This window comes from Amphiprion ocellaris, chromosome 7 (assembly GCF_022539595.1).
Source record: "Amphiprion ocellaris isolate individual 3 ecotype Okinawa chromosome 7, ASM2253959v1, whole genome shotgun sequence".
NCBI lineage: Eukaryota > Metazoa > Chordata > Actinopteri > Pomacentridae > Amphiprion > Amphiprion ocellaris.
Window position 1 is genome coordinate 23955750 of NC_072772.1, and position 19432 is coordinate 23975181.

At 41.3% G+C, this 19432-nt stretch overlaps 1 protein-coding gene across 2 annotated transcripts; it reads right to left on the reverse strand.

Moving 5' to 3' along the window:
• Positions 1–9756: 9756 nt before the first annotated feature.
• Positions 9757–19430, reverse strand: tbx2b (T-box transcription factor 2b). 2 transcript variants are annotated; one of them, XM_023289334.3, is made up of 7 exons: positions 18441–19430; positions 17301–17568; positions 15440–15586; positions 14131–14207; positions 13869–14038; positions 12104–12687; positions 9757–11566 (listed from the first exon to the last, which is right to left on the reverse strand). In XM_023289334.3, the coding sequence occupies exons 1-7, from the start codon at positions 18797–18799 to the stop codon at positions 11117–11119; spliced, it is 2055 nt and encodes a 684-aa protein (XP_023145102.1). In that variant the 5' UTR covers positions 18800–19430; the 3' UTR covers positions 9757–11116. The 2 variants fall into 2 exon arrangements, with proteins under 2 accessions (XP_023145102.1, XP_054868156.1); XM_055012181.1 differs by having other exon boundaries at positions 15440–15590; positions 17299–17568.
• Between the last annotated feature and the right edge of the window lie 2 nt (positions 19431–19432).

Sequence of the window (19432 nt, forward strand, 5' to 3'; positions counted from 1 at the left end):
TGACTTTGACAAACCCATAAAACACAAACATTTGTGACAAGGACAAGCTCCTCTCAGTTCTTTTTCATTGTTTGCTTGGGGGTCATTAAAGTTAAATGGGACTGAGATTTTGTCGCCGTACTCTCTGCTGTACTCTGCCAGCTTCACTCTGCTGCTGGCGGTAAAAGCTGGGCAGCCTTTTGTCTTGCTGCACTTCACTATATCTCTGCTTTTATTGGGTGTGAGTGACCTGTTAGCAGCCATCTAAAGGACTTTTTTTCCCCCTCTTCTGTTCAGCATTTGTTCTCATGGAGGAGAGAAAACCCTGTGAGTGTGGGATCTGAGAGAGAAGCACTGATGATGTGGACATGTGTCTTTATGTACTCTGTGCTTGCATGCCTTCATATCTAGGACTGTTATGTGCATTTACTGATCCTCCAGCCTGGGTCAGAAAATATAATTACTATTTGGAAAATAAAAATGACCATGTATATAGACTAAGATAAATATTTAATGAATACTTAATTTAAACATATACATTTGTGCAGGTTTTCAGGATATTGTGTTCACCTTTTTGTTTGGTGTTCTCCATGTAATCTTTTCACCTCGATTTACCTGCTTTTATTTTACTCTTTTAATTGTCAAATACTGAATTCAATTTTCACCAAAGGTGTGACCTAGAGTTACATCAGAAGAAGCTGTGATGAAGCTGCCGAGAATGTTATGCACTAACTATATAGAAAAATCAGTTAATTACCTTCGTTTTTACTGCACATCCTTTCTTCCCTGGGTGTTGTCTGGAAGGTATGAGGTCTGCAAAGTCTGACAGGATTGATTGGTTCCTCATCTTTTTGATCCAAACTACTACATCACCTTGCTGAACTCATAGCTTTTCTGCAGGTAATGGCTGGTTGTAATTTTCCAATTTTTGGTCCTCTTATGTACATTACTACTGCTCTCTCAAAATACTAGTTCCCTGGGAAACCTGCATACTGATGGAATTTTTTAGAGTCAACACTCAAAGTAGTTTTTGCACTTAAGACTGAAATTTATGTTGGAGATGGATTTATTCACTCCATTGCTTTAACTGACGTGATCCAAACAGAGTAGTAATTCACAAATAAACTGTCAGGCAAACTTACTATATAGCATAATTATATATTTGGTTTTCAGAACACTGCCCTGTAGCTATGACCTTATGTATGATCTCCTCCAAGAATACAAAAAGTGACTGATTCATGTTAGTTATCATTTTTTTAAAATATAGTTTATCTAAAGAGTCACCATGCTTTCTTCAGCTGATCAGCATCTACTCAGCCAAAACAGACCTTTGGCTGGCTAATGGATCAGTGTGATTTCATTCAAAATATGTCAGAATAAATCTGTAGATCATATTTGTGTTGTTGTGTTATTGACATGCAAACTACTAGTAGTGAACAAACAAAGCTCTCATTGTTATAGCCAAGTAGTTACTGGTGAATTTATATGCAAGTCTACAGCGTTTCTAAAAAATATCTGCTGCCTGCAAGATGGGAAACACATATTTAAATGAGCCTTCTTTAGATTCTGCACCATCAGAGGTTAGTCTAAGAAATTCACTTTATCTTTGCTTCTTTTGAACCTGATCACTTCATGTTACAAGGTTTCTTTGGAATGTCTTTTGAGGATTAAATTATCAGTTTACTTCTGGCTATGAAGACAGACTCAGAGTTTCAGCACAAATGCTTTTAAAACAATGAACCTGTGGTATAATTTCTCTTCCACCAATTTTTTTTAGCATTTAGATTGCTTAGCGTTTAAAACATACATATGAGTGTATATGACACAGTGCAGCTTTGATGCCACAGATGAACACAATATTTTTAGTGAAAGCAGGTATTGTGAGTCGACTCAGTGAAGTGACTCAGTCCTGATGAGTCACGGTGGACAGTGAGTCTCTACAGCGGCTGAATAGTTTGAACCCTCAGGTTCAAACATTCAGGTCATTTACTGTTGAGCTTTAGGCTGGGACAAAGTTGACCCTCTGTGTGCTGTACAATACACTGCTTGCAGCTTTTTTGTTTTGTTATGTTTGTCTCCCTTGCTCTGATGTTTGGCTTCCACAGGTGATATCCTTTATATGGCACACTGCTCTGAGGGCTACATATATACACAGGAGTTTTGGTTGTTGATTTTGAAATTCAACAACGAAAAACAGGTGAACTTCAACCGTGGACTGGAGAAACAAATAAATGGCCCAATCTAGTTGAATCAAAAATAAAATGTTCAAAATAACAATGTCTTCTAATTTTACTCTCACTTTTTGACTAAAAAATCAAATTAAGTGTGACTGAAAATTTAAATTATGTACCTAAATTAAAATGTCAAAAAATGAAGACTAAAATTAAAACAATTTGTGAATCTTAAATTAGCACATTTTTGACATTTTTTTTAACTTATGAAGTTGATATGATGAATTTTATTGCTGCAGTTGCACCAGTAACACTAGTGTTACTGAACCAAAACAGGCTTAAAACCACTACAATGAGCTGCAAACACTAAATGTTCCAGAAATCCGAGCTGAACTGTGAACTGGGGGATAAATCATGGGAATTAATCTCCATATTACACATGGTTGTTTGATCTGCTGTGTTAAAATACAAAATACATTTTAAGCATCCTCGATCTCCACCAACAGTGTCAACTTATTAAAAAAACACTTAGTCTTCCTCTCCACCATCTTTGCTCATGCATTGCTGCATTTCTCCACACATTTCTACCACCTGTAGATCAAAGAGTTTGAAACCATTGGTAGGAATGCGTGCATATGCATCCAACTGCTCCTTTGCTTTACAAAGGGTCAAAAACTTTTCACTTTTGATACAAAGTGTAACAGCTTTAATTTTAAGCAGAGCAGCCAGACCAGGGTACAGAGTGGTGCCTCTATTATCACTCCAGCTTCTCTTCTGCAGACGTAACTGAAAATTCAAATGTCTGCAATTCAGTACAACCTAATCTGAACAATAATTAAGCTGAAATCTCTGTACCATTGAACTGGTGGAGCATTACTCCAGTGCTGTGGATTTAAGTCACTGAAAGCATTATGAGAATTACAACAGCTTCAGTCCAACATTACTGGTAAAACTATCAGAAACTTCACTTGCCCAACTGTCAAAGGACTGGAAAAAGAAACATTACACACAGTAAAATCTCTAAATTCACAAATCGACCTGTGTACAACTGCCGAGTATGTCAGTTAGTAATGAACAACACTTACAAATACTGTATACTGTCTTTGTTTCTAAAGAAGAAGCTGCATCAGTCAAGTTCCAGTGTGAGTACACTGCACGTCTGTGGAGCAGCTCAGAGTTTATCTAAGCAGGCGTGGGTGTATTTTACATGCGTCTGAGCTCGGACAAGAGTCGGGGGATTGTATGTTTTTAGAAGAGCTGGTGGGTTTAGTCTCAGTGTCTTGACTAGGCGCAGGCATCTGTTCATCATGACAGAGACTGTTAGTCTTTGCTAATCTCCTGTGTTCATCTCTGTGTCAGCTCAGTGTGTGGAGGTCTGGCCTTTTAGTGCCATCAGAGCAAATGATTTCTTCAGGGTCATATGAACAGATCCACATAGTTGCTCTTGCTGTCCTCTTTAAAGACATCCTCAAGGACTCTGCCATGATCAAAAGCTCACTTTCGCAGTGACCTGGAGGCACAACAGGCTGGTACTGTATTTGTAATTTGGGCTTGGAGTGGCGGGTGCAGGCTTTTGCTGCTGTTTGATCTAGGACGGTGAAAGGTGTCTGCTTCATTGCGGACCTTCTGTGTTTCCTTTTTAATGAATGACAAGATGGAAGTCGCCCGGCGTGGCCCTCTCCAGCCACTTCATTAGCTGCTCTTCCGTGTTTGGCTTTGCTCTGATTTACTGCTTTTCCCTTCAGCATCTTTCAGTTTGTAATTTGTCTCCAGAGCAGCAGGTCATAGGAGGATGTACCATGATGCATAGTCTTTTCCCTAGAGTTCTTCCATGTTATGTTTTCTTCAAATCATGCTGTAATTTATGCTGGGGAACAACCAAGAGTGTGTGCAAATAGGCACTTACACAGCAAGGTTCAAAACTCTGACCTATTCAGCATGTTGTCTGAAGGAAAGGGAAATGTATTTTTGGTTACATGTTTTTTCTCTGATGGGCTTTTTCAGAAATCTGAGAGAACAGACTTGGCAGAGCTTTGATGTAGACTACTGTATGGCTGTGATAAAGCTAATCTGCATCCATACAACTCCTAACCACAAATGACACTACACTCCACAGCTAAAGTGGCTTGTATATTCTTGGGTTAGGATGCATTTCCTTGTGTGTGCGATGGGCAAAGCACCTCCACACCTGAGTGTTTATATCACCATGTTTGATTGCAGGTGTTTTGCATGATTGCATCAGCCTGTTTCATTCACTGTTGCACAAACCAACCATGAAGTGCACAAAGTCTTCCTTGCAACACCAGTAAATGGTCAAACTTTTCCCTTAAATGAAGAAACTTGGTCCTTTCTGCTAAGCTACAGTTAACTTATCGTCTCATCTGTGTGTTCTCTGGTCAGTGACTTGTCTCTGATACTCAGGTGAAAGCTCTTGTCCGGATGTTTATGTCTTCTTCAAAAATTCCTGTTTACCAGCCTTTAGTTAGTATGACAGGAACAAACTCACTCAAAAATCTCCACCCAAAGTGCAGTTATGAGGATGTTTCTGGGCCTTCAACTGCATCTCATCATCTTCTTCAGTTTTAGTGTGTGATGTATTTTTGGTTTAATCACACATTAGACAAAAGATCGAGCTATATTGTATGGTAGCAGTTTTAAAGTGAGAAAAAAAAGTTCCGCCAGAAAATTTTGGTTTTGTATGAACATGTTTCAAAGATTTTAGTTGAGTTTCCTAATTCGAAATGGTAAGGTAAGTTAACAGAAAGCTTCAAATGAGGGATATAAACAATTATATGAACTATTTTGAGCTGTTTTCACTTTGCACACATATACACAATCATATCACACCACCTCTGCAGATTATTAAAACTGCTTGCCAAATCATATGTTTTTGTAAATGTACTTCCTTGTCATTGCTGCTGTTGTTTCACTTCCTATTTATCTTTCTGTTCTTCTTCTTTCGTCTATAATCAGCCATCTTAATTTAAAAAAAAATTCTTGTCAAAATGCATTTCACCTATTGATTTCAATTTTTTAAAATGTCACTCCCTGATTTTAAAAAAAATGTTTTTGTGTGCAATACAGATAGTCACAGTATATAATGCAACATTTTGATCAGTGACAGTGAGTGAGTCAATATTATCTGTAAAAGAAAATGTGTAGGCTCTATTTGTTCTCCTTTAAATCAATATGTTATAGTCATGCAAGGCATTATAGGCTGTCTTTGGTCATACAACAGTTCTAAAATAAGTACTTGTGCCACCTAGTGGTCGTTGGCTCCGGAAGCAGCAGCTGTGGAGCCTGATGGAGGAGAGCTGGACATCAGTACACATGAACCACTACTGGTCAAATGTTTGGAGTCACTTAGAAATTTCCTTATTTATTGAAAGAAAAGCACTTTTTATTTTAATTAAGAAAACATTAAATGAATGATAAATCCAGTCTAGACATTGTTAATGTGGTAAATGACTATTCTAGCTGGAAACGGCTGATTTTTAATGGAATATCTACATAGAGGTACAGAGGAACATTTCCAGCAACCATCACTCCTGTGTTCTAATGCTACATTGTGTTAGCTAATGGTGTTGAAAGGCTAACTGATGATTAGAAAACCCTTGTGTAATTATGTTAGCACATGAATGGAAGTGTGAGTTTTCATGGAAAACATGGAATTGTCTGAGTGACCCCAAACTTTTGAACGATGGTGTAAATATATCTGCACTGGAATCTAAAGATACTTCAAGTATAGGCTGTAAGTGTGATATGGATGTATTGTGTAGGTCGAAAGTATGGAAATATCAACAGAAAACAATAAAAGAAAAGCAAGAACTGCAAGAGGATCGGCTGTTATTCTGAGTAGCAGATTACATGCATTCATAATGTGAAAAGATCCAATCCCTGTTGATCCACAGCAAGATCAAACAAACAACACTGAGTAAAGCAATGATTTAAAAATTCTGCAGATATATGGGGAAATCTACTTCTGACAGCTTCAATATTGCATAACAAAACCCCAAAACACTAAACATATGTCAATTTGAGGGTGTCACTACTTTGCTGTGTGATGTAGTGGTACATATGGAAAAAAAACACCCAAATCAAAACACCATAGATAAAGGGATTGAACTTTGAGTGATGACAGCTTTACGGTGTGTTTGTGTTGCTATTGTCAGCCTCTTTCAGACTAAGGTCACAATAGACTTCCTTCTCCCTCCTCGGTGTCCAGGAGGGGGCGACGGCTCAGCATGCTGCAGCACCAAAACTGTCCCAAAAAGAAGGACTCACAAACACACAGACAGCCATACCCACTCACTCATGACTGGTTGCATGTGTTGTTTTGGCTGCTTGGAAAGCACTCATCTGACCTGATTATTGATGGTTACTGTTAACACTGTTAACACATTATCCCTGTCCTTCACTGTATAGATACATTCATGTTGAATTTACAGCTCTGGTGGCCCATGTGATCTGCCTGTACTCTATTACAGCTGCATTTTATAGGTGTGTTTATTAGGTGTTTTTAATGGATCTTTTGCTCTCATGATTGAAGTTAACTCAAAGCATTCTGCACTTTCCCCTTTAGCTCGTCAAACTTATTTTACCTGAATGAAAAACTTTCCCTGTGTGTTTTCTGCCTTCGTGTGTGTCTGTAAGGAATGGGCTCCAGGAAGTGTTACAGTGAGGTTACAGGCTGTGTGTTTTATTTTCTCCCTCCTCCTCCCTGCCTTGTCCTGAAGCAGGACAGCCATCTGTGATTGGACCTCTGTTGCTCCACTGTGAACCAGTGTAGTGGCTGCACCTGAGAGCAGCAGCCAATAGGCCGTCTGCCCTGTCAGTAGCAGAGACAGCAGCCTGCAGAGCTGCAGCATAACAATACACACTCTGTAGACACCATACAGGTTTCTGGGCTGTTTCCCAGCACTGTCAGACCGATACATGCCACCAATTCTGCTCCTTCATTCTCTAGCCCAATGTATCTGCTCAGCTTGTTGTAAACAGGTACGGCCAAATGTGCAGATTTTTTCCCACTGTCTGGATGTTGTTTGAGAGGTTTATTTAACAGCAGAGCAAAATAAGGATATTTTATGAGTGTAACTGTTAACGTGATGCATTGGCTTCTAGCTGTTTTAAATCTAAAATGCACAAGTCTCAACCTCCAGTTACCCAAAGGAGAGTGTGTAGGGATCAGAGGGAGGTTTCTGAGGGTCATCACAGTGGGTGCTCACTACAACCCTTTCCTTCCTCATTATATCACTTTATCATAATCTCATGAAGTATCTCACAAATCCCAGAAGATCAACTCTGCATTTAAGCAGCTTTTTCACAATGAAAATCTGTTCATTAGAAAAATATTTAACAATACTGTAATTATTTTCTCATTTGAACTATTCTACTTCACTTTAAAATACTACAACATGCTGCAAAGAACTACTGGATTTTAATTGGAAGTGGAAGAAGCATTTATCTTATCTATTACAAGTGAAAGTACAGTTCAAAATTTAACAAAGAATGTAAATATAAAGCATTCCTGATTATCTATGTATTTGTTAACTTGGAAAGATGCATCTTTGTTAGTTTTTTATTATTATATATAATGTTAATTAATATTTATGCTAAAGCTGCATTCCAATTTAGTTTTTTGTCTTGTTGCTGCTAGTTTGAAAGGTATTGCTATTTTATCTAAATAACAATGTTTTTATGCATTTTTTGCACATTTAGAATCACTACTCTACTAAACTAATCACTATTAGTTTAGTAGAATGACAAAGTTTCAGTAAAGGAGTCTGTAAAGCTGCACATAAATTGGAAATGCTCACAAAATACAGTTAATGTGTAAATAAATGTGTTTCGTAACTCTCACATTTTACACCTTACTACTGCCAAACCTATAAAACAGTTTAGGACTACATTATCACATGTGCATTTGTAGATATAAGAAAAGCAAATGTAAAACTTGTTAATAAACTACCAATTTCCCCATAAGCAGTTACATAAGTAACCTTAAACCCAGAGCAGCAGAATATTTGTGTAATCTGGGGCAGGGACCAGAGCCTAGCCTGCTCTGAAATATCTGCCTCAGATAAGAGCACAAGAGGGAAGCTGCTGTTTGTCTCCTGATCAACTGTGCAACTTCTCCTGCTGGCCTCCAGAAGCTCCGACAACAACATAGACCTGCACCGATCATTTCACCAAGTTGTGAATAATCTTGGCCTTTTTACCCCACGCCGTCACCAGTCATTAGTTATGATCCACGGGGCCTCCACAGGAGCCTATTGATCACTCATTGACTGATTGATTTAGACAAATACTTTTTTCTCCCAGAGTGCGAGGTCGAGTCGCTCTCCCTGTTAATTGAAGATAACAGAGTGGCAACAATGGCCCCCGTAATAGAATGAGAGTTTTGTGATTGTCGCTGCAGAAAGAAAAGAAAATGAAGAAGAAGGGGAGGAGGACGAGGAGGGGGGCTCTCTAATTAGGAAGCGGGGCGGTGTGGAGGCTGTGGCCGGCAGGCAGGCGACAGGCGCCGGGTCCCGGACAAAAGGCTGTCTGCTGCCCTAAACTCCCCCTGCTTAACCCTTTAAACCGACACACACACACACACACACACACACACACACACACACACACACACACACACACACACACACACACACACACACACACACACACACAAACACACTGCTGCTGCGTCATGCTCACACAGGCCTCCACACACACACTGTGGAGAAGTGTTCTTTAAACAGCAGGAGTGTGAAGGAACAACACAAAAAGCATTTTCAGTAAATACTCAGTAATGTTCTAGGCTGGTTAGAGTCGCTCATTGCGCGTCTTGACATATTAAAAAAAAAAAAAGCCACAATAATATTTATTTCTGCGCGTAAAAAACATGTTTAATGCGGATTTTAAGTTCCACATGAAGAGAGCCGATGTGCTGCCCTGCAGGCCGAGTTAAAGAGGCGGCAGTTAAAGCTGCAGAGGAAAACTTCCTATAAATACTTACATTAATCGACTCTTTCTAAAAATACAGCCAGGCACACAATAGTAAAGGAAATGCAGATTGACGGTGACTGAGGAGAAGCTGAGAATAGAGCTGGAGGGCCGAGCAGACAGGAGACAGCTCCGATAGAACATAAATATAACACACACTCTGCTGCTACTGCTGCACAACAAACACACACCAAATCATGTCCACAAGGAAATCCTTCTCTTTAGGTTCCACTGCTCATGTAAATGCTGAGATCATACAAATAAAATATGTATAGCTGTAGCTTTAATGCAAAATTTCTACCAACAATTTTTAGCCACAAATTTCACCATGCGATTTAAATGTATTTATAATAACATGCAAACTGAGCCCAGTGATATTTTCTTATCAAATGTAGTAAACCACATACACAAGCTGCTTCTGTCCTGGTGAGTGAGCTGCCGACAGAGGGCGCTCCTGGCCCGCGTGTGTGTATAGATGTACATGTACGTAGGCCTGCGGGTAGAAAAGCATACATGACTTTATTTAAAAATGCTCCATAAATTTCTGCATCGGTTTTACTCTAATTAGGTGATCATAACAACAGTATTATTAATAATAACAATGATAAAAGCAATCATACAAGCTTTCAGCACAACGATTTTTTATTGAAATTGTGAGACAAAAAAAAGAAAAAAAAAAAAGAAAAAAATACCCGGACAACCAGCATAAACAAGATACTTCCATCTTTAAATATATTTATGAATAGATATGAACGACGCGCCCAAAGGAGGAATTGATTTGAATGTCTCCTGGCTGGAGTGAAATAACCTGAGGTGTTTTTGAATCCATGTGGAGCTCTTTCTCTCTCGGTTCCTCTGTATTTGTCGGTGGATGCTGACTAAAACATGGCACACACGTCTCCTAAAAAAATCAGCGATGCTTCATACACAGTTTTTTCAAACCAACAAGCGCTAAATAGCTTTAATTTACAGTATATATTCATGTAAAATAGGGGAAGGAGTCGGAGGAGAAGGAAGGGAAAAAAGCTCAATTCGAAATATATACACGCTAATATACAACCTTGAATAAATTAATACCAATTGCATATTCTTGGATCTTAGCTTTATTTACAGAATTTTTTAATTACATAAATAGTTCAGAAAGATTTTTTTTTCTGGCATGAAATGTTAAGCGGTTCTCTCTGTCTTCCTCTCGCAGACGGAACGTTCACCTTCCATCCCTTTTGAAATGATCAGACCTGCCTGTCGGTGTTTCTGCTCCTGTCCAGGCTTTAAACCAGGCCTGGATGCTCGAACGCTTCAAGTTTCCTAAACTCAACACACATTTTCTGCAGCGCCGCGGAGCTGCAGGCATTCACACCGATATCTGGGGCCGATACCAGCCTGCTGTGGTCCACCTCACAGAATGATATGATCAAGTTTGATTCAAAGCACTTTTTCTAGTGTCCTCTCTATTTCACATCCTTAAACTTAAGTGGTTGGAGTTGCTTTTCTTATTTAATAATATCTGATCATTATTTAGTGCTTTATTGTCTAAATTGTTTCCATATTCTTTATTTTTTTGTGCGTTTTATTTATTTATGTTTCTAAATTGATTTGTTTCTAATCAATGGTGAGATATATTCCAGAGTTTCTTGGGGGTGTTTGCCTGCTTTCAAGAGCTACTAACCCTACTAACAATATAATTCATGGGAGGGTTTTGGTGTCTGAGGACGTGGAGGTGTTGTCCGTCCACCCCTTCAACAGGACAGCTCTGGAGGAAACCTTCAATACTTGTGAAATTAAAAGGTTAAATATAATCATATAGACAATATTTCTGTCTACCTGCAGGTTTGTTCTGAAAGATATTAGTAATCTGCCTTCATAGACCCTCATCGGTCAAACCCCATCCCATTCTCTGTAATGTGCTGTACAGGACATATGCACTTTATTGTCCTCTGTATTCAAGCCAAATCTTCTCCCGAAACGGAGAATCTTAATCACTTGGGAGAGTCTGCATTTGGGGAAGGCTCCCTCTGGCCCTCCAGGCCGCTCACCAGTCTCTGGATGCTCTGCAGCTCATTGACTGAGTCCTTCATGGAGGTTTTGGGAGATGCAGCTCTTCCACTTGAGCCTCCTGTCTTGTGGTTGCTGTGGTGCTCCGGGGCTGGGCTGGTCTCCCTGCTGCCTGGTTTAGAGGATTCAGAGCCTGGGTTGAGGCTGCCCGGCAGGCCGGTGGTGAGCAGGCTGGAGCTCTGAGGCAGCGACACTGGGAGCTGGTAGGGGTTGAAGCGGAGCCGTGGCCGGGAAGAGCCCAGGAAGGGGTTTCTGGACAGCGGGCTGGAGGTGCTGGTTGCCGGGAGGGCCGAAGCTGAGGCAGCTGCTGCAGCTGCTGCCATGTAGGTGTATGGATATGGGAAAAGACCTCCGAATGGAGGCATGGGGATGCCCTAGAATATAAGAAAGAAAAGACTTGGAGTCACAATTGTACAGAGCACTAGAGGTTGAATATTCTCATTATTGATACATTTTCCAACACACAAACACATCAGTCTCCTCAGAGGTTTTAGAACAAATACAAGACAGACCTAACAAAAAAAACCCAACACATTTTCCTCTTCTGAGTGTAAAACTCTTTTAACAAACAGCTTCTTCCACAGATGCCAGATAACAAATAAAAAATCATAATAATTTCAGGACTTTTTATTAATGTTGTTTTGTTTTATTAAATGTATGTTTTAATGCAAACACACAGAAGTTCCACATGTTGCAGCAAATACATGAACTTTATCTTTACTGATTATGCTTATTTCCAAGACTAAATGAAGTCCAGTTATGATGTATGCCTGATTAACCTTATTTAGGGTGAAATAAATCCTGTCTGCAATCTCAACCCAAAGCTCCACTCTCTGTCCTGCTGACTTCTGAGGAGAGCTACAGGTGTGGAGACAAACAACACCAAATTGTGACTAGATGACCTTTCTTACCTGAGATGCGAGCATGTGCTGGGACAGATGGAAGGGGAAGGGGTTAGGGGTTCCTCCTGTGCCCTGGGAGGAGAGGCTGCCATTTTCCAAAGCACTTGCTCCGGATACAGAGGCCAATAGATGCCCCATGCCCATAGCAGAAAAGGCTCCAGGGGCCATGGCAAACTGCCCGGGGTGAAACAACAGCGGCGATCCGGTGTTCAGAGGGTTAAAGAACTGCTGACTGTGCAGACCAGACAGAGCCAGGCTTTGTAAGTGGCCTGGGCTGAAGTGCGAGGGGCTTTCAGTCTGGACCACGAGAGGGGAGAAGGCGTCCTTACTGGCACTGATGCCTCCAGCCTCAGAGTCCTTTGTCAACGCATCCGTGGTGTCCTTCCTGTGCCTGCTCTCCACTTTGTCCTTCTCAAGGTTCCTTATACTGAATATGGAGTCGTCCTTCTTTTCAGTGCTGGGCTTTTCCCTCATGCGCTCCTCACACCTGGAGCTGTAGGGGGACACAGGTTCAAGTCCCGGGCTGTTGGAGGCGGTGCAGCGCTCGTCGTGATGCTCCAGCTCCTGCTCGCTGTCAGTGCATGTTTTCTCATCTAAGACACAGGAATGAGAGAAACGAGCTGTGACCATCACATCACCACATCCCAGTAACCCAGACACACACTCAGGGTCAGAAACCTGGTGAGACCCTTAAACTTCAGAATCCACTCTACACATTTCAGACAGTTTCAGACTCTTTGGGAAATTGATATTTGTCCTGCATTTTAAATCTTCTTCTTTCATTTCTTTTTTTTTTTTTTTTTTTTTAGATTGTGTGAATTTTGTGAGCAGGCTAACTTTAGAAAAATAAAACCATTTAAATTAATAGCAGTAATAATTTAAACCCAACACTTCCTAACAATTTGTGGGATCATTTATTTGAATAAATAAACAGAAATAATACATGGGAATCACACCAAATAGATTTTTAAAATCACATTTGCTTTGTAGATAACTTAATGCCCTAATAACAAATTACCCTGGTATTCTCAATTAAACATTCAAAATTAGATGTGAATTAACGTACCACTTTAGTTCAAATTCAGACTGACTTTAATGTTTTTACACAGATCTTTAGATACATATTAATACATTTAGCTGACAATAACTGATTGTGTAAACTAGAAGTCAATTAATAAGAATTCACTTAAATGAAAGTAGTACAATAGGACTGGTTGGATACGAATCCACCAAAAAATATCATTTATCCACACCCAAGCAGGCTGCAGCTTAATAGTGATACATTTTTTAAAAAAAATCTCCGATTGTTATGAATGTACTTGAACGGACCTTGTCATCACCCAGGCTTGATTAAATTGTTACTATTATGCTAATAATAATAATAATAATAATAATAATAATAATAATAATAATAATAATAATAATAATAATAATAACGATAATAATAATAATAATAATAATAATAATAATAATAATAATAATAATAATAATAATAATATAAATAGCTTCATGTTTCTGTCTGCTGTTCTCTCCTAAATTCCAGCTGGATATTTTCTGCCAGTTTAACACTATTTATATTATTACAGGAATTATTAGAACAGCATCTAAATTCTTTAAAGCCTCACACCATCATTAAAACACATCCTCACGCACATGTTGGATCCCTAAATAATAATAATAATAATAATAATAATAATAATAATAATAATAATAATAATAATAATAATAATAATAATAATAATAATAATAATAATAATAATCGTATATGCCTCACCTCGGCTGGGCCTGCTGAACCTCAGCGGGCTGGTTCCGGCTCCCAGCGGGGAGTGGACGGCGTCCCTGCCGGCCGGAGGGTCATTGGACGAGGCGTCGGAGTCCACGCCGTCCCGGTCCGCCTTGCACTGGTCCTCATACATCCGCAGCGACGGCATGGTCAGCTGCTTCCTGCACAATAATAATCAGAAGTACCACTAAATATAATGCCCGTCGGTTTGTGATGTTCTAAAGCGTGATGCTGCAGGTGCTGTCCAGCCCACCTTTTCTCCCTGCGGCCGTTCCCCGTGTCTCTGAATCCTTTCGCAAAAGGATTGTTGTCAATCTTCAGCTGCGTGATCTGTCCAAAACACACGGAGGATTTTCAGAGACGTGGAACCACAATGAAAAAACAAAGCCCACATAGTCAGAGCCCATTGTCTCCACCTGCCCCATATGTAGGAAAACAATGTGTTGGGATTAACACACAAGCAGCGTGTTGGACGGGAGCCACCATAGGCCTCGGATTTGCATTATTAATAAAAGCGTAATGATGGGGCGTTATTCTCATAGGCCCCCGGAGAGAAATTCTGCCACGAAATATTCCTCTACGGGGCCACACAAGCCTCCGATCCCCAGAAAATAAGGCAGAGGGAGCAATACTGGAGCAGATGACTATCATATCAATAATTAATAATGCGGTTTGGATCGCTGCTGCCTCACGATATGTCCTGATGCGGAGGGGGCCGACCGCGGAGCTGGCACCGTGGCTCTGAGAGGCTCCTGAGGGCCCTCAGTGGCCCCTGAACAAGGCGCTCCAGGCGTTTCCAGTGTGCGCAGAGAGAGTGCGTTTACAGCATCTGTCCACTCCGGCTGCAGGCTGAGCGGCCTTTAAATGCCTTCTAATCGATGGTGACTCTTCGCCATAAAGTTTTACAACAGGACCCCCACCCCCTGGACACAAGTCCCAATTAGCTTCATGGAGAGGGATAAAGGCACAGCGACGGGGCTTATATTAATACCAGCAAATATAAAACCACAATTCAAATGCGCCGGATTCTGACAACATTCCCTTAAATCCAGAACCAGGCGCCAGAAACCGCTGGTGTCACATTTAGGAAGACAAAATCAGATAAAAAGAGCACATATTTGATGCAGCATCACAACAAACACAGCACAGTTACCAGTATTTATACGCCTAATTTATTCACTTCTGGTCAAGTTAATAGGCCATGTGTATCCCGTGAACAGCTGATAACACGAACACACACACACACACACACACACACACACACACACACACACACACACACACACACACACACACACACACACACACACACACACCACAGCAGTCCATTTGAATTCATGGCCAGATATGTCTGCTACACTCACAAATCCAAGCAAAGCAGCAATTAAAAAAAATCAAGTGGGACATGGGAGTCCTCTGCAGGGAAATTAGGCGACCTACAAAATCAGATTAAGTCTTCGGGGTTGGTGGCGGGGGGAGGGGACGCATGTAGGACATTTATTATGCAAAGTGTAGCAGCAGCCATATTAGAGTCCGTCGGTGGAGTGTGAACACTGACTCACCTTGTCGTTCTGATACGCTGTCACCGCCACAAACTCGGTCTCCGGGAACACGTAGGTCCTGAAGGTGCTGTAGGGGAGCTTGAGGATGTCGTTGGCCCGCACTATGTGGAACCTGGGCTGGTACTTGTGCATGGAGTTCAGGATGGTCTGGACCAACACACACAAAACGCACAGCTTTGGAGTGAATATCAGCGCATGTTAGAGTCCCTGTTTGATGCTAAAACTCGACACTAGGCAGAATATGTGGAGGCGGATCATCCAGCGCGTTGTTATTGATGCTGTTATAATGACTGTGTAAGCAGACGTGTCTGTAATTAGTGCGGGGCACAGGGAAAAACCTGACCAGGCCACACATGGTGTCATGAGAGATCAAAACCGCAGCAAAAAATGATTTGATCCCGTTCCTATCAGGGCAAAAGCTACAAATCTTAAATTTACCAAAGCACAGACACTTTCCGAGCCTGAGGCTCTATTTTGACACAAGACATTTCACACATTTTAACATCTAATATAGAACTCATTTCACATTTAAAAAATAAACCAATAATGAAACGAAAAAATAAATACGCAAAAAATTAATTCTGAACAAAATCAATATGAACTTTAAACAACTTAAATGTATAAGCAGCAAATACATGAGACCTGTACAGAAAAAGACATCCTGCCTGATACCGACTGCAAATTATCTACACTGACATGGAAATGTTGAATTTGTTTCCAGTTGAAAGCACCTTTTGCCTGCTACTAACAGCGACTTTCTCAGACATTTATCATTTGCTCTGTGCCGGTTATTTAGGAAGTTCTCGTGCATATTTTTGCACAGGTAAAATAATGTCAAATATGGGAAATATTCTGGATGAAAAGCGCAAAGACGCAGCAGCTTTCAGGCCACATTTTAGAACAACATAGACCTAATGTTCACTACAAATATCTACACAAAACTATACTATACTATACTATACTATACTATACTATACTATACTATACTATACTACACTACACTATACTATACTATACTATACTATACTATACTATACTATACTATACTATACTATACTATACTATACTATAGTGTTCCATGCTGGAGGGACGTTCACACATATTTCTCTCTGAGCCGAGGTGGTGATACATGGTTTAATCCTGAGCCTCCAAACACTCGGCTCACAGATGATGTTTGTTTGTTTATTTGTTGTTGTTGGTTTTTTTTTTTACTCTCGATTAAAATCTCAGTTGAAAATAAAGAGGTAGAATAAGGAGGTGCAGAGCGGTGTGAAGGCCTGAGCTGCTGCAGCGCAGACAGCTGGGTCAGGGTTTGGATATTTGAAGGCAGCAGGAAAAACGCAGACTGATAATATTCTGTAGAGCTGCAGGGAAACTTAAGCTGTGTGAATGTGAGCAGCGGTGAGAAGTCAAGTGGCGACAAAGTGTCAACAGCTCTGGACGGAGAGGTGTCTCATCTTTACGCAGCCTGGATAATCTCATATTTTGTCACGCGTTATTTTTCCACTGTATTTATTTGTCTCAAAAACCCTGTCTCACAATAATTTGGCCTGCTTGATAATTCCCCTGCAGTAGTTTCATAAATGGGATTCAGCACACGCCGTGCGCTCTGTTTTTATTTATTTTCCATTTTCCTTCTCCCGGTTTTGCTGACACGACGACCCACTTTACACAAGAGCTTCATAAAAATTTTATCTGATCTTAGAAACACCTAAAAACAGCAAGCACCTCGTGCAGCATGTTGCTCCAAGTGGAAAATATCAGCGTGGCCAAGAGGAGGACAACATAAAATACTAGTAAGATTAAACTAAATAAATAAATGAATTTAAAAAAAAAAAAAAAAAACTCTAGATGTACTTACAAATCCGTGTTTGTCCGAGATGTTGTTGGTCAGCTTGAGTTTATGGAAAGCAACAGGCTTGGCCATCCACTGCTCGCCGGTGGCCGGGCTGTCCGGGTGAATATACATCCTCTTGGGCATCTCCGGGTCGGCCTTGCCCGCCACCATCCAGCGGGAGTTGTGGAACTTGTAGCGGCAGTCGTCCGCCGCCACGATGTCCATCAGCAGGATGTATTTGGCTTTTTTATCGAGCCCGTTTATTCGCACTTTGAACGGAGGGAACATCCTCCTGCAGAGACACACACACACACACTGGGAGTCAACACGATTCAACCAAAACACAACATCACATTATCAAGCAACACTTGAACAAATCTGACAAAAGAGGCTTGGAAGGTCGCAGGAAAACACAGGCCGCTCTGACAAGTGGAAATACTGCAATTGTCAGATAATATTCTCCAGTGTTGCACGCAATTAGGCGACAGCAACGCAGAAAAACACATAGTGTGTGTGTGTGTGTGTGTGAGTGTGTGTGGTGTCTCTGTCCTTCTATGTGTGTGTCTGTGTGTGTTGTCCAAGTCCTCCACTACAAAGCTGAGCAGTATATTTATGACCACAGCACTTCGGGTCCCTGCTTTTTGAAGTGACAGCCTGTTTATAAAATCCAGAAGCTCTGCTGCCTCCACAGAATGCAGTTTGGGAGATAAAACCTGATTAAAGCGCTGAGCCCCTTTTCCCCAAAATGTTCCTTCATCGATGTGAATGTAAAGTATGAATATTTTAAAATTAAACTGGACTTTTATTCATTCACTGGCCAATTAAACTCCCAAATGTAGACAGAGTGATGGGCCTGGAACTTAATTTCAAAACAAAAGCTTTATTTTAGAATTAGTAGTAAATATTTCTCGGTTTTGCTGTGTTGTCTATTTTTCTTTTCCAGTTCATTAACAATGGAACAGATAAATATTCGCTGTAAAAATGAGCTTCGGCTGGTAAAGGCCTGACGCACAGGCAGCCGCTTAATAGCGTAAATAAATGGCTTTTTAGCTGCTCCAAACTTGTCAGCTGTGGCTCATTCTCCGCATATACGCCGACAAAGTGACGCGGTTTTATTTAAAAAGTACATCCATTAGAGGAATCACAATTCAGAGAAATTCTTACCTCCCAGATTTGGTAATAACCATCTCCGTCCCGAGTTTATGAAACTGGTCCCAAAGATCCTTGGCTTCCAGTGTAACTTTTGGGTCGTCGTCCACTTCCTCCTCGGGCTCCAGGCTCTTCATGCTGCGGAGATGAGCCGCCTGATGGTGGCTGAGGGCCGGGTGGAGCCCAGCCTCCGCCGCCCCGGCCAGGCCGTGGTCCGCGATGGGCTTAGTGAGCGCCCCGGGAGGCAGACTGAGCGCCGGGAAGAAGGAAGGCTGCGCGGCCGCTAGGAAGGCGGACATGGGGAAATCGGTCGGCCGGTGTGCGTGGAAAGGGTGATAAGCCATTGCAGTCCCTGTAAAAACTGGATCTCTCATCGGTGCATCCACAAAAACCGAAGTGAAATAACAGATATTTTTAGTGGTATTTCCCCCTAACCCAGAGCCAGTGTAGGTCCGCGCTTCGCGAGGCAGTTAGCGGTACAGAAGAGTGCAGCGCCTTGTCAAACGCTCAACGTGTTATCAGGGTGAAGAAAATAGCCCAGAGTTGCTGTTTTCCTTTGGTTCCTCCGCCGAGTCCTTCAGCAGGAGCGGCGGTGTGAAGGCAGAGCCCGGCTGCGCTGTGTGCCTCTCAGAGAAATGAGCTGTTTCTCTGCTTCAGTCATCCCACACTGACTGGAGAGATGTGGCCCCGTTCACTGCGGATCTGTGACTATCTCACATGTCCTTCCTGCTTCCATCCCCAACACTAATGAACCAAGCCCCTTTGATTGCTGATTTTACGCTTTCTGGACCAATTGTGGGCCCCTATAGGCGTGGTTCTGACAGCTCCGGCCAGACTCTAGGAGAGGAGGGGGGACAAGAAGGTGTCGGAAGCATTAGCAGTAAGAAAACATGTCAACAGAATAAAATATTAACCAATGACAGGAAAGATCGGGAAATCCCACCCCCATTTCCAAGCCAAACATCGGGTCAGCCCTCAGTTCTTGGCCGGTGGAGACATCGCCTCTG